Source organism: Prunus mume, linkage group LG2 (genome assembly GCF_029339155.1).
Source record: "Prunus mume cultivar Tortuosa linkage group LG2, ASM2933915v1, whole genome shotgun sequence".
NCBI lineage: Eukaryota > Viridiplantae > Streptophyta > Magnoliopsida > Rosales > Rosaceae > Prunus > Prunus mume.
The window spans coordinates 12,005,307-12,028,747 of record NC_142699.1 but is presented as its reverse complement, the minus strand read 5'-3'; the positions used below and the strand labels follow the sequence as shown (position 1 = coordinate 12,028,747).

Sequence of the window (23,441 nt, the reverse complement as noted above, 5' to 3'; positions counted from 1 at the left end):
ACTCGCCATACGTAATATCGATCCATTGACTGAGCAACGTGCATGAAAAATAATCAAAATGACGCAACCATAATTTGAAGGATTCAATGTCAAAGAGAAGAATGAACAAAACATAAAAAGATGAGTGTGAACCACGCTTGCAATTTGACAAAGATTCTCTACTTAAATATAAACAGAACAAAACATGAAAGTTGGGGGGACCATAAGTGCATCATCATATGAACACAAGAAAAACAAGAACCTGTATGTTTTTGCTCTGGTGTTTCAAAGAGTTTCATAATTTTAATTTTAACTTTTAGACAGGCAACAAAGTTGAGGTTATCTTTTTCTCTGACTTGGAGTTGGCATAACTCTGTCTTCCATAAAGAAAAGTCTGAAAGGGATGTCCCATCTTAAGTTCTTCACTTGCTGATGATTGTAAGGCATAAAATAGGATTGTGGGGTGTGATTTCTTAATCACATCGGACTAATTGCAAGATTCTTCACTTGGTTTGTTTTTTTTCCTTTCTTTTCCCTTATTGATTTCTCTTAACGGCTAAATTCCATGAATTTGGACTTTCTGAAATAGCCAATGGAGAAGAGGAACCTCTATTGTGAAAACAAGGGGCTCTTACACATTGTCTTTTCTGATTTCTGATATGGGATTTATGCTTTCTTCTTAAGTTCATTTGAATAAGCAAATGACCCACTAGTGTAGTGGTTTGGAGCAATTGTTTCCCAAGAAAGATTTTGGGTTCGAGTCTTAGCATCCGATAGTGTGTGTGAGTTTAGTATGTTATCGTCCCTTTAATAAAAAATGTCCTCAAAAAAGTTCATTTGGAGAAGGAATATTCAACCACACATAAAATGCCACCAAGAAGCAGATAAAGAACATTCATTATGATGCAACCTCTGAAGTTCAATATGAAAGCATAAGATAAGAGACAGAGAGAGATCAAAACGTGAACCCCATCTGTTTTAAACCTTTCTGTAAATGTAATATATCCCATAATTAAGAAAACTTCAAAACCAGATTCCCAGCCCTGGATAGCTTCGATGATTTTCAAACAATCCCTAATTGGGGCAATTCGCATAGATGGAGCATATGCAATGTTTGGTAGCTTATAGCAAGTGAATTAGTCTCATATTTTAAGAAGATGACTAAGACTAAACAATGTTTTATTTAAATTGGGTTTCCAAAATAAACAATAATGATTAAGTAATGCTTAAGAACTTAATAATGGCAGTGATTAGTGAGGCTTAATTATAAGTTTCTCTTTATTATGAGCTTAAAGTCTTCCCTTCACCAATAAATTGAACGGGAAATTAAAAAATAATTATGTCCTCTCAGATTCGTGAATGGACAGGGTACTTGACCGTACAATGAACAATGAAAACGATCCATGGATAAGTTTAATGTTTTAGTTATGAATCACAGCTCTCAAACAGTGACGCTTGACCTTAGGCACACACTGCATGAATAATTTAAACCATATGGAGTCGAAACATTCAGAACGCGTTTTTCCAAAAAAGAATGGCTTCTCAATACACATAAAAAGAGAGAAAAACAAAAATTTATAAGTTTCTTTAGGGTAATGTATGCACATGTGTATTCACATTGCTGCATGAGATGAAAATATCCAAGCGATAACGGAGAGGGGGATTGGAACGCAGTGTTGAGAGTGTTTGTCCACATTGAAATGTTAAGGGACCTAGCCTGGGTTTATAAGGAGTTGGGCTACTCCCCTCATTGCCAATTGGTTTTGGGGTGGAACCTCAACTTCCTTCATAGTATCGAGCAAGGCTTCACGTGTTGGGCCCAATGGCCACACGTGCTCCCACGCCACCCAATATGTGTTGTCGCGTGTTAGCGAAAGTTCGCCACACGCGTGCGGCGTGTTGAGAGTGTTTGTCCCACATTGAAATGTTAAGGGACTTCCTCAGCGACCTCAATTGCTTCTTCAAACATAACCTTTGATTTTACCACTTCAAGTCTTGAAGTTGCAGAGATGATGTAGGTTATGACTCAGTAAAATATCAAAAGCAGGGCAGAGTATCTTTTATGGTTATTTTTTGAGAGGGACATTTCGGATCATGATCAACTTTGAATTGGCCACACCCCCACACAACTTTCATGACCGCTGGCATATAAAGAAACAGGCAAACATGCTGAGGCCATCCAACCCCCCCAACACTGATTCTTTGTGCCATTGTACCTTAAAGACAGAGTAAATTAATTAACCAAATTTCTGAGAACCCAAAATGGGAATGCCTGTGAAAGTTGAAAGCTTTATACACAGACAAACAAAACAAACAGAGAGAAAGAGGAAGGGTTCCATGCATGTTCATCTACTAGTCATTACTTAAAAATTTGATTTACATCACATTTTCTCCTCCTCTATGAACAGAAGCAGAGGTCCAACTGAGACTGAATATAACTAGAATAAGTGAAAAAGAAATTAAAACAGAGGTGGAACAAAAAAAGAACATCCTTTTCTCTAGCTAATATTTACTTCCCCCATCTCCTTAGCCAATTCTAAGCATTTGCTTTTGTTTCTTTTCCCCATGCTTTTTGTTTTTCACAGATGGTTGAGAACCCTTTGATTCAGTCCTTGTTTTGTGCCTCAATATGAGCTTGAAAATAAATCACCAAAATTTGTACAGCTAGCTGGGCCAAATTCACTGGTTTTTTCTCCAAAGCACATGCCATAATTCACATCATAAGGCAGACCGAAATCTGTAAACATCCCAGAATCATCAAGGGAACCATTTCCAGGTAGTGAGGCACACTTGTCAACAGCAGCTATTGAAGAAGAGTCTGAATTGTTTGAGCCATCCTGAGATAATGAAACAGTAGTGTAACTTTTCTTTGAACTCGCACCAAAATCTGAAAAAGCCATGACCTTGGAGCTGTATAATTGATCTGGTGAGTTTAAGGTCCAGGTTTGGTTACAGGCATTCAGTCCAGAATTAACATCAGTTAACATGTGCAATGTGGCTGGAATTTGGGTTTGGAATGTTGAAAAGGCAGAGTCTTGGGGTTCAGCTTTTGGGACACAAGGCAGGGCCAGTGAGGCTGCAGAGCCAGGAAGAGTGGCATTGTTAGTGGGCTCTTTGCTGTTCTTTGTTGTGAGGTTTTGTTTTCCTCCAAATAGCTTCTTCTTTAATTTGGTGTTCCAATAGTTCTTCACATCATTATCTGTTCTTCCAGACATCCGAGAAGCTATCACTGACCATCTAAAAAAAAGTGGGAAAAATGTTAGAAATTACCAGTAGTGTTGCAGATATTAAAACCATGAAAAAAGTTAGTATAAAGAATGATAAATGGACTTGCCGGCTTCCCATTTGGCTGTAGAGGCTACATATAATGTTGTCTTCCTCTTCAGTGAAGCATCCATGTTTGATGTCTGGCCTCAGATAATTGAGCCAACGTAAACGGCAACTCTTCCCACATCTCCTAAGACCTGCAGAAAAAAAGAAGGAAAAATACAATTGTAAGAAGAAGAAAAAAAGTTCAACCTTTTCTCATCCAGAAAAATTCTCAGTGTCAAACTGATGAATGGGTTTAGTATGGACGATTCACTGAACAAATTGGCAAAAGAAAAAAAGAAAAACCCTTTTGTTCTTTTTTTCATAATTTTCATTCTGTGAGGTCAGAAGATAGACTAAGCATATCACACAGTGTGTGTGTGTGTGTGTGTGTGTGTGAGAGAGAGAGAGAGAGAGAGAGAGATACCAGCTTTTTTGGGCAAAAGGATCCAATTTCCACCAGTTCCATGAGTCTCAAGGTAGCTCTTGAGAGTTGCGTCTTCATCAGGTGACCATGGACCTCTCTTCACATTATCTTTGTCACAACATGGAGTGCGTCCCATGGCTAATTACTCACCTCCACACAGACACACACCACCAAAAAACTAATTTCAGAGAGGGAGAGAGAAAGACTTAGAACCAGAGACAGAGACAGAGACAGAAAGAAAGTTCAGACACGCAGATGCTCCAAAATAAGCAAATGCAGGAGCTTTTGGTGGAGAGCTTATAAAGATGGTGGCACCTTAAAATAAAAAACAAATAGAGTAAATGAAAAAAGGCTTGACCTTGTACTTGTACGACCTCTCCATTTCTCAACTTTAATTATAATTTCTTTTTATCTGGTACTTGTTCCTTGCATTCCAAGACAAAGACCCAGTCAACATTCACACAAAAACTGGATTGACTTTATTTTTTTATTTTTTTTAACTTTTAATATCGGGTAGGGTAATATCATGATTCATGAAGATGAATGAACCGTTCAAAACTGACGGCCCAAAATGTCCTTTAGTCGAATTTTACTGCTTTAATTAGTTGTGTTCTTCTAGCTCTGGTCAGAAGTTATGGACTTATCCACCACATAGGCACAGGGGAACAAAACCCTACTCTCGCCTTGATCCACATCCACTGACAAGTGATTAGCGGTAATAAATATTTGATTAAATAGTATCATATGAGAAAATTGTGTCCAATTAGCAATAGTAAATGGAAAATTGGAACTCAGACAGAGACAGTTCTAATGGTGAATGCTTCAAATGAACTTTTTCAATGTGAGCTTGTACTATTTTTGGCATTTTACTATTCAAAGTAACCCATCAAGGTGATGAGCATTGATGTCTTGGTCACAGCCAAAAGGGTTTTTAAAGATCATAAAAAATTAATTATTTAAGTTCAAGTTGGTGTGGCTGCTTCTCCATTGCTTTCCTCTTGACTTCTTGGTATTTTGTTGTTTTCTCTGCTTCCAGTCTAAAGATTCCATGTCACGGGCTCAAGTCGTTTTTAATGTTTATTTATTTATATATATATTTTTTGGTAAATATCATGAGGTATCTGAGTCAGTTTGGGCGCACCTCGATTAATCTCCACTCACGGAACTGAGCATGCCGCTGGCCACCAAGTGTTGCAATCACCGGGACTCGAACTGAAGAGCAAACTCAACCGAACCCCAGAGCCACTTACCACAAACCACTGGGCCACATGCTAAACCAGTAACTCGACATCACCATGTATTTTTTCCTTTTAACCTCACCACGACATCATTTTGGTGCACATGGGTTAATTTAATTGGTTTACTCGAAGCAATATTCATACATTCACAGCCCAAAGTCTCCTTAGGGCCTTATCAATCGACAGAACAAGCTGAACTGACCAATTTCTTTCATTCATTGGGTTCACTTGGGCTGGGCTGATGTGTGCGGGTACCACAAAGGAAAAACCTACAGAATTTGAGGAGAAGACAGCTCTACATATCTTTGATTTTTCCTGCGGCTTGACATATCACGAGTATTTAGCCAAAAATGATCTTTCTTAACTGAAGTCTTAGATTTGATTTTCCCTTCCTCAATATCGTATTCGTATGTATAAATAAATAAATAAACTGTCCGTCTTAATCTCTGGATAAACTAGTTGGATGCATATATATTGAAAATTTGCAATGAAGGGCCTTTGCATAATCATTTGAGGACATTAAATGATTGGAACAATATGATTGAGAATTTGAGCCTACGTTACGCCTACTACTATCCTATACTAGTGATAAATCCTTTCGACTAAATAAAATATTTTATATGCCCAACTTCCATTAATTTACCCTTATTATTTTGCTGGATGCGACATACAAAATCCAATATGATGAATTATTTTTCTAATAACTTAGAAAAGAAACAAAATAGCTAATCATGACATATTTATTTTGCACTACCTAACTCTTTCTATAAGATAAAAACAAGATTTGGATAAGAGCCCAACTTGTCCATATCATTTTTTTGCAACCACCACATTTTCAATCCAAAATATATAAATATTCTATGGTCCTCCTCATAGCAAACAACAACGTAACACCCAACGAATAGATGGCACAAAGGAGGGAAGGAAATAGTGCCAAATATTGGCATATAATTGTCAATCAAATTAGCACGATGGCGACAATGTTTTGTCCATTGAAAAAACAATACTTGGGTCCCTTCAAAACGTTCGTCTGTCCCTTCATTGCCAAGTCAATGTCTCACAATCTATTTAAGTTTGCATTGCATGGCTATACACATTTTGAAGTATAATAAATATTTTCTTGTCGGGAGATAAATAAAGATTTATCCGATTGACTTTTATTATGATATATGGTTCAAATTTCAAGTCTGACAAATTAATAACGTAAGTCTGACGAGCAAACATTGCCCTCTGAAATTATAAGTTCTTTCAAATAGGTATAAACTATGAAACCTATAAATCTTTAGACAACTGATGGAAAGGTAGGTATGTACTAATATCATGGCACTCTTGAACAACTTCTACTCCATAAGATATTTGGAATTGGTTCAAGTCCTTGTCCTTGGTTCTGGGGATGAAATTACATGTAACCAAACATAGCCCAATAACACACTCTCCAAGGGATTTTGTGATTGAAGCTTTTGTTTTGATTTGATGGTAATATATGTATACATATGAGTAGGACCCACCAACTCAAATAGTTCTGACGAGCACGCCACTACAGGATCCCTCCCACTCAATAAGTAAAGTTGCCATGCCACTGCAAAAATCAACGAAACCCTTTGGAACCACCGTCCACTTTGTCTGCCTTTTTCATTCTTTTAAATCATTCAGTTCCCTTTTTCTTTTGTTTTATTTAATCCTTCTATTAAACCCAATCTCAAAGGAGGGGATTTTTTTTTGGGAGACTTTAAAAAAAGGAAAAGGAGAGAAATTTTTTTTAAAAGAAGTCAAAATAGATAAAATTATCCTTATTTATTTTTGAATTTATTAAGGAATCCTTTACATTTGCATGTATTATATTTGAACGTTAAGAGGTTTTTCTGTATTTTTTAAAAAATTTGATTTTTCTAAAAGTGAAAGTTTTTTTATGGCTAAAATCTGAATTTACTTTTTTAAAATATATATATATATACATAAGTTACACAACCAAGATGTCATAAGGATTTAAATTAGAAAAAAAAACTTTATTGTAACGGAATAATATTGTTTTATTACTCGATCAATAACACGACGATACGTGAAAAAGTTATGTCACGTGTGATTGTATTATTAATCGGAGATAACAAAAAGTGATATTCTCATTATATGAGAATGTTATCTTCTAAACTTGAGACATTTAGTCTGTATGTCAATGCACTTTTCTTACTTTCAACGAGATATATTAATAAAAAAACAAAATTGATGATTTTGATTGCTACATAAAACAATTATTTACACGGATGTGCTTCTCTAAACCATCACTTTCAAACTTAATTGATTATATATACATTAGTTATTGTAACTTTGTACGATTAAGATTAGGTTAAGCAGGAACAAGTGTGGCCGTTGAATGAGATACATGTCGATTAAGAGGTAAGTTTATTCGAATATGCTATCTAAAATAAATTGACAACGTGTGTAAATCTTTAAATCTTTGTATGGTTTATGCTCTAATACATTTTGTGAGAGAACGCAAATAAATAACACTACAAATGATCATCATCAGAAGAGATTATCACAAGAAATCATGACAATATATTAATTTGATGTGGAAGTTGTAACATAAGCAAATGGTGCCTCCTTGACCAAATCCTCTCTTTGAAAACCTTCACATCAAAGATATTATTTTCGCAGATAAAATCCACGAAAGAATAGTCAAAGCACAACTGGTGGCACATAGTGGATAAATTAAAAGATTTCCAATGGATAAGGACGGGCTTATCAACTCCACAAGCCACGTCACGAATCCAATCACAGTGTACATGAAAACCAGATATAATTGTTTATAGAGGGTGGTGGGTTTAAATTACAATGATTCTTTTCCACAGGTTTAATCATTTTCTTAACCCATATTCCATACATGGATCTAAATTAATAATCTTTTTACATTAAATAAATTATAATTTTCTGTTGCTTCATTCTTTATAATAGGCTTGGAAATCAAAGCTTGTTCAAAGCTAAAGCATCAATGAATTCTATCTGCTTATAAACCCAGAGGGTCAGTTAAGTCACATACTTCATTTCAATAAGACCAACGATAGTTTAAATTAATCTAAGGTTCAATAAGACAGACGATAATCTAAATTAATTTAATGTTTGAAAAGATAGTCTAAATTAATCTAATATTCAATAAGACAAACGATAATCCAAATTAATCTAATGTTCAGAAAGAGATAATCCAAATTAATCTAATGTTCGGAAAGAAAAACTCGAATTTAGATGCAAGGCAGAATGAATAAGACAATAAAAATAGCTACTAATCTAATGTTCGGGAAGAGAAAAGAAACTTGAATTTAGATGCAAGGCGGAATGAATAAGATAATAAAAATTAGCTACTAAATTTCATAATTCATTCATATGATATGCCTGAGAATCCAAAGCTTCAGACTGAAGCTTGAAGACAAAACACAACTTTTTTCATCATAATGTTGGCTACCCAGATTAAATTACAATATTTTCTCATATGTGCAAAGACATTAATTATGGGAATAAAAAACCCAACTCGATTGCAGAAATGGGGAAATTTACATTAATTAAGCCATGAAAATGAACTTACAGATATGATTATCCGAGAAAATTTGACGGAAGATGCAAAAAGAAAATTACAATTCATAGACATCGATCAAAGAAAGTAAACAACAGCTACCCAAATCCCCAGCAGCCTCAAGAAATTCTTCTTTTTTATCTGTACAAATTTGCAGGACGGGACTTTGGAAAATCTCCTTCCTTCCTTCACAATTCATCACATCAACTATTTACAACAGTTTCAAAATTAACCTCTATTCACAAAAGGTCAGAAGAATCAGAAGGCCACCGATATTTAACGCATCAGCCGAAAAAATGAATCAAAACGGAACACGATCGACAAACGAGTTCACACTGCACTCGGGTTTCATTCACTCACTAGCTCCGAAACCCAGCCCACATCGGGAGCTGACATGCCCGAGTCGACTCGGCCGACTCTGCCCATCGAGTTTTCCTTACTCAGCCTCGCATACATTCTCGCTCGGAGGTCCCTCCCGGACTCCACCCTCTCCATTGCCGGCTCTTCCTCGCAAGGGTGGTCCCAAAGATCAACCGCCCCGGGTCCAGCCCGACCCGAGGTCCGAGTCGGAGTCGAAGGAAGGCTACAAAACGCGGGTCGGAGCGCAGACCCGCGTGGAGAAGAACCAAACCCAGATCCCATTTGTGGGCCCCATGCAGGCTGAGCACTCATTTTCATTTTAGCAAGCTTAAAGTTCCGCATCGAAGCGACGAGTTCACTCACCGAGTTACAGCCGAGTTGAGGGCTGTTGGGCGACATTGGTGGCGAGTCAGACGGCGGAGATATCGGCGGCGATATCAGGATCGAGGTGGGTGACGAACCGTACGAATACGAGTCGAAAGCGCCCGACCCGTGAGTTCTCGGGCTCTGCCCGGGCAGGACCCGAAGCTGTTCGGGCGTGTGAGCAAAGAAGCAGACCCGGCGGTGGCAGCCCAGCCCATCCTTGCATGGCTGCGTCCGGTAACGAGCCGGGTGGAGCCAACACTCGAAAACGCCGTGCGCGAACTCGCATGAGTCGCCTTTGGCGCAGTGGCCCTTGCGGAATTCGGGGCAGGCGGCGCCCGAGTAGTGGTACTTTCTCGGGTCGCGGCGCCGGGCCTTCTCACCCGGATGGGCATACGGACACTCGGTCCAGTCATGTGACCTGCCACGCGCGCACCGCCGGACCTTGAACTCGAACATGCGGAACTGGTCGCAGGAGATCGGGTTCATGGGCATGTCCGGGTCGTCGCCGAGCGAGTCAGACTCGTTCGACGGAAGGTAACGGTGGAGTGCGGCGAGCGAGTCGAGAAACATCGGAGACAGTGGAGAGTAATCTCCGTTACCGGCATTGCTGTTTATGTTAACGGAGGGATTTGGGGCAGAGAACGGCGACGTTGGAGTGAGATCATCGAATGGGTCCCACGGAGGGACTTGGAGGGTCGGGTGCAGTCGGGTCGGTTCTCCTAACATCATTTTCGGGTGGGGCTTGGACTCGGGAGTTTCTGCAAATGCTAGAGAAGATGGTCGCTGATTGTCTCGTATATATAAACGGTTTTGAAGGAGGAGGAAGGAGGAAAGAGAGAAGGTAAATGCCAAGTAGGCCACACAGTCACAGAGTGGGGTTGGGTTTTAAGTTAACCGTGGTGGAGTTAAATAACGTAACTGCGGTCAATTAACTCTAGTAAAATATCTACCGCCTCCAGAATAGCCCCTCTATTTCCATGGAAAGCCAACGATTTTTCAAAATTTAATATATTTTACATTTTTTAAAACAATAAATCCCATTTTTAATGCTGCCCTTGCACCTTTTTTAAATATTTATTATAATTCTAGTGTTACATCTAAATTGCTTCTCACCCTTTAAAAAAAAAAACAAACAAACAAAACTTTTGCTTGGAAGAAAGCCAACCAACACTTAATTAATCTCAAACAAAGATTTATAAGGATCGAATCCAATAAATCGGTGCATGAACTTGTATAGATCTGGTTTGATGTTTAAAATGTTTTATTTTCCCCAATCAAATTTGCTTTATAACGTTTTTCACCTAAAAATGCATGCAGAAATGGTGGATAAGGTTCATGATCAAACAAAAAAGGAAGATAAGATCAAGCAATGAAAGTCATGCAACATTTCAACCACTTCGATTATGATTGATTATAGACTTATAGCTCATTGCTATACCTTAATCTTCAAGACAAAAATAGTACTTGCCTATTTTCTATGGAAGAGCGATTTTCACACAAATTTGTGCAAATTTTAGATTTCTAAAAGAATATTGCCCTAGATTTTTATGTTCCGTTTTTGCTCAAATGGTAATTGGATAAATGTTTGTCCGAAGTAAGACATGTATTTATAAGGGGTTTATAACTTAAGTAGTTTGTGCTAAAGAAAGTGAGATTTTTAATTATAGTGATACCTGAATTTATAACCGAGTTTTATTTTGATTCTTGAACTTGTTTGTATGTTATTTATGTCTTTAACTTATCATACGTGTTCCAATTTAATCATTTTCTTCCATCAAATTCTATCAATTCTATCTCAGGGGTAAAACGTCAATTTTGATACTATTTTATCCCCTAAAACCAACAAAAAAATGTAATAGAATAACTAAATTGGAACTTTAATGAGAGTTGAAAGATTAAAAGGTCGTAATACATGGAGATTGTGCATTCATTCCAACGAGCTACTTGGATTTATGAACTCACGGACCACGGGCCCTGGTTTGGTACAAAGTAGTACCTCCGGATTAAAATTGCACGTAGATTTGGGTCCAGGCTAACCTAACCGGGTCAAGGTGGTGATAAGAAGCTGAGATTGAGAGGTTGTAGGCCCAACCCCTTCAATAAAGAAAAGTTGACAGGTCGGCAAAATGTAATCGCGGTGGGATCCTCCGTCGATGGATGGTTCATAAATACTCTGGGACGGAGGGAGGGTTACGTGTAATTTGCGAACAACAAATTCTGTACGGAAAACACGTGTGAGCTCGTCGATCGATGCTGTACATACACGTGGTTGGTGGTTTCTCGAGGTGGCGGTGACTTAACTTCGTCCTTGGCTGATAGTCGCAGGGCTCTAGCGGAACGGATGGTGTACGTGTGGCACCTGATTTGGCTCCTCCGCATTTGCACTCCTCGAGATCCTCATGATCTTGTCGACTCAGTCCACTGGAGATTTTATTTTTTTATATTTATCTTGTTTTTCCTATTTGTAAATTTCTTCATGGATATTAGAAGAACAAAACAAAATCTTAAACAAATGGTTTCCCCAAAAAACAAAAAAAAAAAAATCTTTAAAAAATGGTAAGGGAAGATAGTCACAAATTAACAATGTCACTTTTGTTTGATATATGTTTAATCTTTTCTCTTTTGGTATTGAGATTTATGTTACAATCAGTCGTTCATATACAATAAGAAAGTTTAGAAATTAATCATGATTTGTTTTGAATGAAGATATGAACTTAACTAAGTTGACTAGAGCAGTTATACTCTCTTTTATGCATTCGAGTTTGAATTCTCTATCCGTAATTTAAATTAATTTAAAATAGAATAAAATCATGCTCTTAGCTTTGGTTATGATGTTTCCTAATTTAAGTAGTTGGATGACGGTGAATAAGTGGATAATCATTTAATCCCATGCATTGGTTGGTCTACTTGTAAATTAGAATAAAGATGCCAGGCTTAGCAAAAAGAGAATGAAGGCATTAATAATTGTGATTTGGTGGGGGTTTATGGAAGACAAATCTCATCGGCCCGTGGTTTAGGCCTCGTGCTTAGTAAATGTCGCCAGGGTATGCAGCACAGGACAATATTAAATCACTAAATAAACCCAAATTGAGCACCAGTTTCTATCTTAATCACAGTCAGAAAACCCTTTTAAAAGCACTTGGAAGAGTTAAAGTCTTCAACCATTAAATAATTATAGCACTAATGAAAGGAATTATTCTCAAACGGGTAATGGTTCGTTGGGTCGTTTTGCATCACAATCGGCTTAGGCCCAAAATAAAAAACGGGCTTTTGAAATTGGGTTAATTTAATATATACAATCAAATTATTTTACATCATAAATCGTGGGAATTATAATCCACATCAAGCTAGGGTTTTAGAGAAAAAGTTTGCCAAATCGGTACTGACAAAGCTCGAAAAATCGGCCTAGCTGGATCCGGTCTTTTTTTTCCTTGAGGCCGAGCTACCGAGCTTCCTCTTGAGGCCATAATTACCGAGCTCTCTCTCTTCCGCTACTTTGAGGGGCGGCGCTGATTCGATCACCTCGTTCTGAATGTTTGACATGTCCGTGGCTTTCTCAGCCTTCATGGTGCAATTGGAACTACAAGCGACGGTAGCACGGATGTTGTGATTTTTGTGCGGGAGAGATTAAATTTATACATTTAATGGGTCTTGTATAGCCGAGCGGCTATACTAGTGAAATAATATATTTAATGGTTATCGTATAGCTGAATGGCTATACTCGTTAAAGAATATATTTAATGGTTATAGTATACCCGCCCGGCTATACTCATTAAATAATATATTTAATAGGTATAGCGCGTTAAATAAAATATTTAATGGATATAGTATAGCCGCTCGGCTAGACGCTTTAAATAATATATTTAATGGGTACAGTATAGCCTCGCACCTATACTCTTTAAATAATATAATTAATGGGTATAGTATAGCCGCGCGGCTAGACGTGTTAAATAATATATTTAATACAAATTTATAAATAAATCAAATCCTAGACATGTATTTATAAAAAAAACCCAAACACTATTTAAACATAGAAACACACCCAAAATCAACCCCAAAGTCAACTTTTTGGGTGTGTTTATAAATGAGTTTTGGGTGTGTTTATATGTTTAAATAGTGCTTGGGTTTTTTTATAATTTCAACCCCCATTTTGGGTGTTTTAGTGAAACTTCCTATATTTAATGGGTGCAGTAGTATAGCCGTCGGCTAATATATTTAGTGGGTCTAGTATAGCCGCCCGGCTAAACTATTTATTAATATATATATATATATATATATATATTTTTTGGGAATGAAAAGGACCAGCCTAGCGCCTACAATTTTTTTTCTCCTGGGCGGGGCGGGTCTGGCATCTCTACAAATGCATCAGGCTAAGATTTTAGAGACTCAGTCTTTCTCACCGTTTATCAACAACGTAAAGGTTAGTTCTTCCCAACGATTCACGCTTTTTTTCTGTGCATTTCTTATGCTGTGACTTAGAGTGCATTCATTTGAAATTTCTCAAATTGTCGATAGCTCCGAAGAAGTTGTCAAGTCTTGGCATAAATATTGGGCTCTTTCTCATGAATTAGTCCATGTTTCACCGCAATTGAAAATCAGTTCCATTTTCTGTTTTTGGTTTATGTCATTTGGTCGCTAGGCTAGGAAGCTGATGATGAACAAATATTCTCTTACCTAAATATTCAGTTTCATGTTTCTTTTGTTGTATTGATTGATTAGTTACAAACTGAGTTAGTCTGGTTAACTGACCCAAAAGGAGTATGCTGCTTTCTGTTGAGTCATCTCTTCTTTTGAAAGTTCCCATTCCATTTTTCCAGTTTCTTCCATTTTCTGTTTTTGGTTATGTTGGGTTGCTGGGAAGCTGATGGGGAGCAGATAAATTTCCAGTTTCATGTTCCTTCTGTTGTTTTGATTGTTTACAAACTGGGTTAGTCTGGTTAGTCTGGTTGAGTTGTATTTTGTTCATTTATTTCTGATAGATTTACATCAGATCTCAAGATCAAGAGCATTTCAATTATTGGTGGTACACCATAACCTGATTAAATGAATTGTGATCTTTCTTCCATCAATGTCATCTTATAACTCTCTGTACTGTGATGATGAATTCTTTATCCCTTTGTCTACAGCAGCAGACCTTAGTCTACGCAACCTGCGATGCGAGGCTGCGACCACAAACAAACACATCTTCATAAGGCTTTATAGCTCCGTAATGAACTTCAATCCCAAAAGGCATCAAATCAAATCATATCACTGAAACTACAATTTAAACGTTATGAGGGAAGTGCGACATGTTGAATCTGAATGAATGTAGCCAAAAATTGTAGCATGAAACCAGAGAGCATTTCGAGCTATCTTCTACCATTGGCAATATCATTGGTTCTTCTCCAAGCGGCAGTCAAGGCAAAGGCACCACGGAATATAATTGGTTCTTGCTGTTCACTCGTACATTTAGAGCACGAAACACTCTTTCAATCCTCTCACATCATAGTCTTAGTTGTTTTTCATTTACAGGCTTCTTTAATCTGCTTCTGGTGATTCAACACTTGTTCTGATGAAATCACATTTGTTCTGGCACCAGTCATAGAATCTAACAATTAATTTACAGGTCTTTTCATATGAATAAAGGGAATTTTGTAGACATGTCACCTGAACTTAATACCAAAACTCATCAAATTGTTATGCTCCAACCGACTCAAAAATTTGTTATAAAAATGAAAACCAATTTGCTTGATGTACTCAAAGACAGAACAAAAAAATTCATGACTTTTGAGTAGAATAACAAACGGGCCTTAAAGTATTTAATAATTGAAAATGGAGGAGGATTAATTATAAAACTAATTAAAGGATTATTCTCAAACGGGTAATGGTTCGTTGGATCGTTTTGCACCAAAATTGGCTTAAGCCCAAAATACAAAACGGGCTTTCGAAATTGGTTTCTGGGTTCTCAGTTTGCCAAGAAATTTACTTACCTGTTCTTGGGTCAAGACTCTTGAACTATTAGATACGTTTTGAGAGAGGCCTAGATACCCAGTCCCACCCATATATATAGAAAATGATAGTTTAAACTATAGGAGAGATGAAGTTTCTCATACATACACAATTAAGATGTCAAGGGATTCGAACATAAGATCTCTTAAAGCATCCGCAATGGTTATTCAATAGTTCAATAAATTGATCTTTTTTGGCATCTATTGAATTGAATTGCAGTTTTACTTGCAATAGTACAGTTTAGTAGCTTCATATCAATAGTTATATATATTTACACATTTTTTTACATACTCAAATAAAATAAAAGGGACAAATTTAATAACACTAAAATTGTACTATTGCAATATTCTCAAAGAGATCTTTAAAAAGAGGAAAATTTTGAATATATTTGAAAAAATTAATTAATTAATTATTTTTTTTATTGCATTGAACTATTGAACAACCATCATGGATGCTCTTAAAAACATGTTGCATTAATTACTATATTTTTTTTCCATTTTTTATTGGCATGTGAATCTTATGGTTAGCCTATTACAATTGCAATAAAGGGTTCATCACAAAGCACCCTTTATTGCAATTGCATCTATTATAATGAACTAAATCACACAATTGCAAGTAAGATTTTACTATTTTAGTTCAATTTTATGCAATAAAATTACATTAGTTCTAACCATTGCAGATGCTCTTATCCGTAACTCAATACCCTTTTTTTACATAGCTACACCCATTGGCGTATTGACATTATCTTTAATTCTTCATTTATTTGTCTTATAGAAAATTACTACCCTTGCTATATTTTGCAAAAACTAAAACCCGTCTTAATTTTTAGTCTGCCTAAAATGATTATTTCATATTGATCGAACATCTGTACCCAATCTTACATCTTTCTGGGCTTGCAGCCTTGCACACAAATTTGAAATTTGCAAATGAAAATTCAAAGTTGGGTTCCAATCTTATAAATATATCCATTGACTCAATGAGCACAGATAGTTCTGAAAGCCCAGCCTCACCTAATTTTGCAAAGGATCCAACAGCCAAAAGATTAATATCATCATGTATCTTGCAGTCAAAGGCTAGAAAGGCAAATGAATATTCAAATCATAAATTAAACCCTCTGGAGAGCTTTCATTCCAATACAAGCATACCACCAATCTGCAAGACAAAGCAAAGCACAATCCTTGGAACAACAAAGAAAGAACCAAGATTTTTTGTCTTGTTTTCTAATTTATTTGTTCAGATTGGTAGAGTTGTTCGTTGCTTTTAAGGATACTTAATCCAATAGTTTTGCTTGTTTGGGTTAAATTAAACCCAGATAGACAAATAAAAAAATGGTCCCGCGCTTTTCGTAGTCTTCACTTTACTCGAAAATTTGCAGTTGGGATTGTGTTTATATATGAGGAGGCTCATAGCTTGGTGCTTCAGAAGCCGAGTCTCCAAAAGCAATCAGCAGAATCATCCAAAGGTAGTGTTTTTAGTTCTCTAATTATCTTTTATGAGTAAAATGCAGCTACCCATTTTGTATTTCTATGATTATTTTTGGTTTTTTGGTGTTGAGTTAGAGATCCAAAGAAGAAGCCATGGAGAACCAAAAACAGACCGACAATGGCGCCGACCACAAGGAGGTTTGGCCTTTTCTTCTTCTGCTCTGTTTTGTTCCTCAAGTTTTTTAGACGCTTTCTTGACATTGGGTTATTCGTTAGGTTGCTTTTGGAGAATATTTCATTCAGGAGAATTGCAATTGTCTTTTACTTTATAAACATGTATTTCACTCAATAAGAGGTTTTACTTTTTTATTTTTTTATTTTATAGAACTCACTGAACTTTGAAATCGAAGCAAATTAACTTTTGAACACAATATATATATATATATATTTTCAAAATAATAAACACAAAAAATAGAATTTTGTTTTTATTTATAAATAAATCTAAGCAGACAATCTGACGTTACATGGTATTTGATTTTGAGTCCTTAAAAGAGGAAAATGATGATAAAGGGTTTTAAGAAGTAGCTACCTGAATTTAAATGCTCCAACATTTTTATGACTTCTGCTTTCTCCGGCCAGAAATTGGTCAATTCAAGTAGCAGCCATGCTACAAATATCATACTGAACCATGATTTTTCTGGAGGGCTGCATTCTTGGCACCCCAACTGCTGCGACGGCTTTGTAGTTTCAGCTGATTCTGGTCACACAGAAGCAAAGTCAGCAGGCAATAATTATGCTGTTGTTAACAATCGAAAAGAATGTTGGCAAGGCTTGGAGCAAGATATCACTGGGAGAATTTCCCCGGGTTCCACTTATATGGTTTCGGCTTGTGTTGGAGTCTCGGGACCTCTTCAGGGATCTGCTGATGTCCTAGCAACTTTGAAACTTGAATACCAAGGTTCAGCAACTAACTTCTTGTTGATTGGAAGGTAACCGATGTTTTTATCGTATTACTGCATTTGTTTCTTTATAGATAAGGAGCTTGTTTTAACAGTAGTAACCAACTGCAGAATTTCTGTATCAAATGGGAGATGGGAAACGTTGGACGGAAAGTTTTCCCTGTCAACAATGCCTGATCGGGTTGTATTCTATTTGGAAGGGCCTTATCCTGGAGTTGACATTCTTATAAAGTCAGTTGTGATCTCATCTTCTAGTCCAAAGGAATGCCAGGTACTTATAGTCCCTTTTCTTGCTCCCTCTGAAGTATATATGGAAGCATAAGAAAGATGTAGCAATTAAGTGTTGTTTATGGAAGAAGTTTGCAGCGACTGCTATCAAGTTTTTTTAAAGTAGGAAAAGGTCTTTTTCTTCTTTGCTATCATCTATTGCTGATTGATTTTGGAATGTGTATCTTCCTTTGTGTTTTGAAAGAATGGAAGCTCAGGAAATGTCAATCTTGGGGATGAGAATATAATCCTAAATCCAAAATTCGATGATGGATTGAATAACTGGTCTGGAAGAGGCTGCAAAATTGTTCTGCATGACTCAATGGGAGACGGGAAAATCGTCCCTCAAACTGGAAAGGTATTTGCATCTGCAACAGAACGCACGCAGAGCTGGAATGGCATCCAGCAGGAAGTCACTGGAAGACTGCAAAGGAAGCTAGCGTATGAGGCCACTGCTGTTGTTCGGATATTTGGTAACAATGTCACTAGTTCTGATGTACGGGCTACCTTATGGGTCCAGTCACCAAATCAACGTGAACAGTATATCGGCATTGCTAAGTTATTATCTTTCTCCATGTCTCTTTCTAATGAAATTGTCATATAATTTGTTTCTTCAAATAATTTTTTTGATTATTATGTTAATTTGCACCTTATCAGATTTGGTTTGTTATAAAGTGTGCAGGCAACAGACAAGGATTGGGCACAGTTGCAGGGGAAGTTCCTTTTAAATGGCTCCCCATCAAAAGTAGTCGTTTATCTAGAAGGTCCACCAGCAGGAACGGATATTCTTCTCAACAGTTTTGTTGTCAAGCATGCTGAGCAAGTCCCTCCCTCTCCTCCACCAGTTATTGAGGTTGGTTTAATAAGTGATTCTTTTTCTATAATATTTCTGAGCATGTTTTCTTGGAGCTGAATACATAGATATAAGCACTCAAGTTTTGGCTTTTGTTTTCATAGAATCCAGCCTTTGGAGTAAATATAATTGAGAACAGCAATCTAAGTAAGGGCACCAATGGCTGGTTTCCGCTTGGTAACTGCACTTTGAGTGTCGGAACTGGTTCACCCCATATACTTCCTCCAATGGCAAGAGATGGCCTTGGACCTCATGAATCTTTAAGCGGTCGCTACATCCTTGTAACAAAGCGCACACAGACTTGGATGGGTCCTGCCCAGATGATTGGTGACAAACTGAAACTCTTTTTGACATATCAAGTATCTGCTTGGGTTCGGATAGGTGCTGGAGCAACTGGTCCACAAAATGTGAACATTGCACTTGGTGTGGACAACCAGTGGGTGAATGGAGGGCAAGTTGAGGCGAGTGACAACAGATGGCACGAAATCGGTGGTTCCTTTAGAATTGAGAAGCAACCATCCAAAGTAATGGTTTATGTCCAAGGCCCTGCACCAGGTGTAGACTTAATGGTTGCTGGAGTTCAGATATTCCCTGTTGACAGACCAGCAAGATTTAAATACTTGAAGAGGCAGACTGATAAGGTAAAGGGGTTGTTCTTTCATTTGTTCTGCAAGCATCATTATAAGTATTTCCAGCATAACATTATTACAAGCATCATCAAACTTGTCTCACTGGGCGTTGCTTCATAAGATAAGAGCCTAAAGTATATAGTGATCTGAATTAGCATTCCCCTAATTTGTTCCGAATTTGAGTATTTCTCCTTTGTTGGAATGCAGATCCGGAAGCGTGATGTTGTCCTAAAATTTTCAGGATTGGACTCAAGCAGCCTGCTTGGCAGCTTTGTGAAAGTTAAACAAACGCAAAACAGTTTTCCATTTGGGACATGCATAAGCAGAACAAACATTGACAATGAAGACTTTGTTGATTTTTTCGTTAAAAACTTCAACTGGGCTGTATTTGGAAATGAGTTGAAGTGGTATTGGACTGAACCCCAAAAAGGAAATTTCAATTACAAGGATGCTGATGAGTTGGTGGACTTATGCAAGAGTCACAACATAAACATCCGAGGTCATTGTATCTTCTGGGAAGTGGTGGACACAGTCCAACAATGGATCCGTTCATTGAGCCAAAATGACTTGGCAACGGCAGTCCAAAGTCGGCTCACAGATCTTCTTACCCGCTACAAAGGGAAGTTCATGCACTATGATGTCAACAATGAGATGCTGCATGGCTCATTCTATCAAGACAAGCTGGGTAAAGATATCAGAGCAAAGATGTTCAAGACTGCAAACCAACTGGATCCATCTGCAACTCTGTTTGTGAATGATTATCACGTTGAGGATGGATGCGATACTCGATCATCACCAGAGAGGTACATTGATCATATTCTTGATTTGCAACAGCAAGGTGCACCTGTGGGTGGCATTGGAATTCAAGGACATATAGATAGTCCAGTGGGGCCGATTGTTTGTTCTGCTCTTGATAAATTGGGCATTCTTGGCCTGCCAATCTGGTTCACAGAGCTTGATGTGTCATCCATCAATGAACATGTTCGAGCAGATGATTTGGAAGTGATGCTCAGGGAAGGTTTTGCCAATCCTGCAGTAGAAGGTATAATGCTCTGGGGTTTCTGGGAGTTGTTTATGAGTCGAAAAAACTCGCATTTAGTGAATGCAGAAGGTGATGTGAACGAAGCTGGAAAGCGTTACTTAGAGCTCAAGAAAGAGTGGCTTTCTCAGGCACATGGCCACATTGATGAGCAGGGAGAGTTCATATTTAGAGGCTTCCAAGGAACGTACAGTATAGAAATTGTCACTGCCTCAAAGAAACTTGTGAAGACATTTGTTGTCGGCCAGGACGAGTCGCCGGTGGAGGTGCCCGTTGTCCTATAAATTTGCTGCTTTACTCAGTGAAGGGGTCATTATTTTCATACCTTGTATTTCAAATTTGTGTTGCATTGTTGTCACAGTCGTGCACAGAAAAAAGGTTCCGCATGTATAAAACACAGAATAAGAAATAAGATGAAGTTTGTTGGTTGTGATCAGTCTAATACAGAATACAAAAGAAGCCCATTAGGCCTATTGAGTTAATGGGCCAATCTTTCTTTTAAGAATCGGGCCGTCATCGAAATCGTCTCTTTAACTCACTCACACGCAAAAATGTTACGAATTGATGTACATAAATCGTGTGCAGTTACATTAAACTTTACCAAATATGAAGAAGAAAAAAAGAGAGGGAGCGGCATGTATAAATCGTGTGTCTCCTCCTAACAATCATTTGGGTCCCAAATTATATAAATCATGGAAATTGGGCCCAAACCCAAAATGCCTTTATCAAAGGGAATGGGCCCACCCAACACCATCACATCAATCTGATAGACTCCCACCATCTACTACTACTAGCTATATATCACTATCACTATGACAACTAGTTGGAGTTGGGAGAGAGACTCTCTCTCTCTCTCTCTCTCTCTCTTCCTTACCATGATTATGATGATAACTGGGACCCAAACACAGTCCCATCCCTGTCTCTAAATACCTGGTTCCAGTGGACCCCACACCCCACATGGGTGCATAGTAAGGCTTGCCCGTGGCTCATATTAGCCGACCCTCTTCGATATCTCTCTTATTAATGCCCATTTTACCATCCATATATGTTTGTTACTGAGCTGGACTATTTCAATTATTATAGACAAAATTTTTGGCAGTTGTTCAATGCGTCCAGATTGAACTTCTTAAATTTACTTCAATATATTGTGTTTAATAAATCACTCCCATAAAAATTTAACTTTTAAAAATTAGTTCAGATTCAACTTCAATTCTATTCAAACCCACCGTTAAAAGGATTATGGATGTCAGCATCACGAGAGTTTTCAGATTGATATGATGGGGGGGTGTTGGGTGGGTCGCAGACGTATCAGAAGGTTTGAAAGAAAAGTTTATTTTCTTCTTAAAAATGGTAAAATAAATTGTATGAAGAGAAGAAAAAAACAGTTGGAAGGGAATGAATGAATGAATGGTGGAGTGAGAGAGTGAGGAGAGAGAGAGAGAGAGAAGTGGGGACTGGTAGGAGGAGCAGAGTGAGAGGGGGTTATGATGTCTAGTGCATTGGGAAACAGCTCCCGCGCTGTTTTCGCGCGCCTTCCCCCAAAACGACATCGTTCGTGGGACCCACCCACCCGCTCTGAAATAAGCTCCTGTCTGTCATTAACCAACACCTCCGCTGCCACTCACACATTTTCTTTTTCTTTTTTAATACCTTAACTCCAGAATTTCTTCACTGTGCGCAAATCAAAATGACTGATGGGTCATCTACTGGTAGTTCTCTGAAACCCTAACCTTATAGATTAATATAAAATAAATCCTGAAATGAAAACATCAACTTCTGGCACGTGCTACATTTTTAAACATTTTATTCAACTTGTCATAATTCAGATTTTATTTTTAAGTGGAATAAATAAATAAATAAAGGTTTTCTTTTCTTGCTTTTGGTTTCTTTCTTCCTCCTTTTTTATTTTAGGGTTCTGATTCTGAATCTGAATCTCTACCCAACGATTCAGAGTCAAGTACTGATAAGTGACAATTAACACAAATAATTCTTTTAGTCAAAGTGCGTTGACCCTTTTCTCACGGGACAAACTCATTTGGTTAAGCGGCTTAATCAGATAATTTAGCAGTACAGTTGTTCTCTCCTGTGCTATGTGTGTTTGCATAATCCTCAAATGGTTTTTTCTGTCTTCTGAAAAATAATGTTATGGGCTGTTTTTTTCGACTTTGCATGTCCAAAAGTTTAATCAAGCGCGTCAATAATAACAATAATAATGTAATGTGAATTGATTATATCACGTGATTGTATTATAATATTACACTAGCATGTTCATACCCTTTCATTAAACAAATTTTTTACCCGGGGCCACGTGGAAGACATGCAAGAAGATTTACTGATAATCAGAGACATATGGGTCACCATGAGTGTCTATGACAATAGTAAATTATCATTAATCATAGCTACGCTGCTACGCATATATGAATTTAAGTAATGAATTAAAGTAGAAGCTTTTGACTGAGATTCTCTCCTGGTTGTTGGAGTGGGCATCAGCATACTTACCTACAATTATTATGATCTGGGACATTCAAAGTGCAAAGAGAAAGCAGATTCTGTCCTGTTAGCTTTTGCTAACTCGGGTAATTTTTAATGATAGACATGTGGAAAACCAATTGGAAAGACTATATATGAAAGTCCATGCACTAAAATTGTTTAGTGAGGCCTTTAATTACTTTAGAAAAAAGCTTGACATTCAGAAAGAAACGTTCTGATTAAGAATCATTAAAAAGTCGCTTAAGTTAATTCGTAATATCATATGCTTTCAATTCAATCATGCAGATGTCATGATTTACATGCAGCTTATAACCATTAATTAAATCCACTTTGAAACTAATTATGATACGCTGCTGAAAATTTTAAACTTTTGCTGGAGGGAAGCGTTGTAATATTAATTACTAGATTTATATTCCTATAATATTCGAAATTAGGTTTTTTGGGATTTTTATCTCCAACATAGGGCATAAAGAAATGCCACATGTTTTTTGGTATGCTGACATTCTTCTTGATATTGTTTATTCTTGTAAGAATAATGAGGAATAAAA

The 23,441-nt window shown here is 37.3% G+C and overlaps 3 protein-coding genes and 1 long non-coding RNA gene across 4 annotated transcripts; 2 read left to right on the top strand and 2 right to left on the bottom strand.

The window, feature by feature from the left end:
* Window positions 1-2,470: 2,470 nt before the first annotated feature.
* Window positions 2,471-3,992, bottom strand: LOC103320518 (transcription factor MYB36-like). Its single transcript, XM_008222206.3, has 3 exons — window positions 3,716-3,992; window positions 3,314-3,443; window positions 2,471-3,216 (listed from the first exon to the last, which is right to left on the bottom strand). Exons 1-3 carry the CDS (start codon window positions 3,849-3,851, stop codon window positions 2,604-2,606), a joined length of 879 nt encoding a protein of 292 aa, XP_008220428.1. The 5' UTR covers window positions 3,852-3,992; the 3' UTR covers window positions 2,471-2,603.
* Window positions 3,993-8,480: 4,488 nt separating this feature from the next.
* LOC103320517 (zinc finger CCCH domain-containing protein 20) lies at window positions 8,481-10,064 on the bottom strand. The gene has a single exon (XM_008222205.3). The coding sequence runs from the start codon at window positions 9,971-9,973 to the stop codon at window positions 8,867-8,869; it is 1,107 nt and encodes a 368-aa protein (XP_008220427.2). The 5' UTR covers window positions 9,974-10,064; the 3' UTR covers window positions 8,481-8,866.
* Window positions 10,065-13,542: 3,478 nt separating this feature from the next.
* Window positions 13,543-14,882, top strand: LOC148919634 (uncharacterized). The gene is made up of 2 exons (XR_016124391.1): window positions 13,543-13,664; window positions 14,371-14,882. It is a non-coding gene; the product is annotated as an uncharacterized LOC148919634 (long non-coding RNA).
* Window positions 14,883-16,223: 1,341 nt separating this feature from the next.
* Window positions 16,224-20,839, top strand: LOC103320516 (endo-1,4-beta-xylanase 1). The gene is made up of 8 exons (XM_008222204.2): window positions 16,224-16,694; window positions 16,792-16,854; window positions 17,296-17,645; window positions 17,727-17,886; window positions 18,088-18,440; window positions 18,558-18,735; window positions 18,840-19,376; window positions 19,572-20,839. The coding sequence occupies exons 1-8, from the start codon at window positions 16,626-16,628 to the stop codon at window positions 20,685-20,687; spliced, it is 2,826 nt and encodes a 941-aa protein (XP_008220426.2). The 5' UTR covers window positions 16,224-16,625; the 3' UTR covers window positions 20,688-20,839.
* Window positions 20,840-23,441: the final 2,602 nt, after the last annotated feature.

Excerpts from the sequence above, each read along its gene's own strand:
- LOC103320518 (XM_008222206.3), bottom strand. The coding sequence starts at position 3,851 with ATGGGACGCACTCCATGTTGTGACAAAGATAATGTGAAGAGAGGTCCA. Across the intron at positions 3,444-3,715 it reads CCTTTTGCCCAAAAAAGCTG|GTCTTAGGAGATGTGGGAAG; the intron begins GTATCTCTCTCT and ends TTTTTTCTGCAG. Across the intron at positions 3,217-3,313 it reads TACAGCCAAATGGGAAGCCG|ATGGTCAGTGATAGCTTCTC; the intron begins GCAAGTCCATTT and ends ACTTTTTTTTAG.
- LOC103320517 (XM_008222205.3), bottom strand. The coding sequence starts at position 9,973 with ATGATGTTAGGAGAACCGACCCGACTGCACCCGACCCTCCAAGTCCCT.
- LOC103320516 (XM_008222204.2), top strand. The coding sequence starts at position 16,626 with ATGAGGAGGCTCATAGCTTGGTGCTTCAGAAGCCGAGTCTCCAAAAGC. Across the intron at positions 16,695-16,791 it reads ATCAGCAGAATCATCCAAAG|AGATCCAAAGAAGAAGCCAT; the intron begins GTAGTGTTTTTA and ends GTGTTGAGTTAG. Across the intron at positions 18,441-18,557 it reads CAGTATATCGGCATTGCTAA|TGTGCAGGCAACAGACAAGG; the intron begins GTTATTATCTTT and ends TTTGTTATAAAG.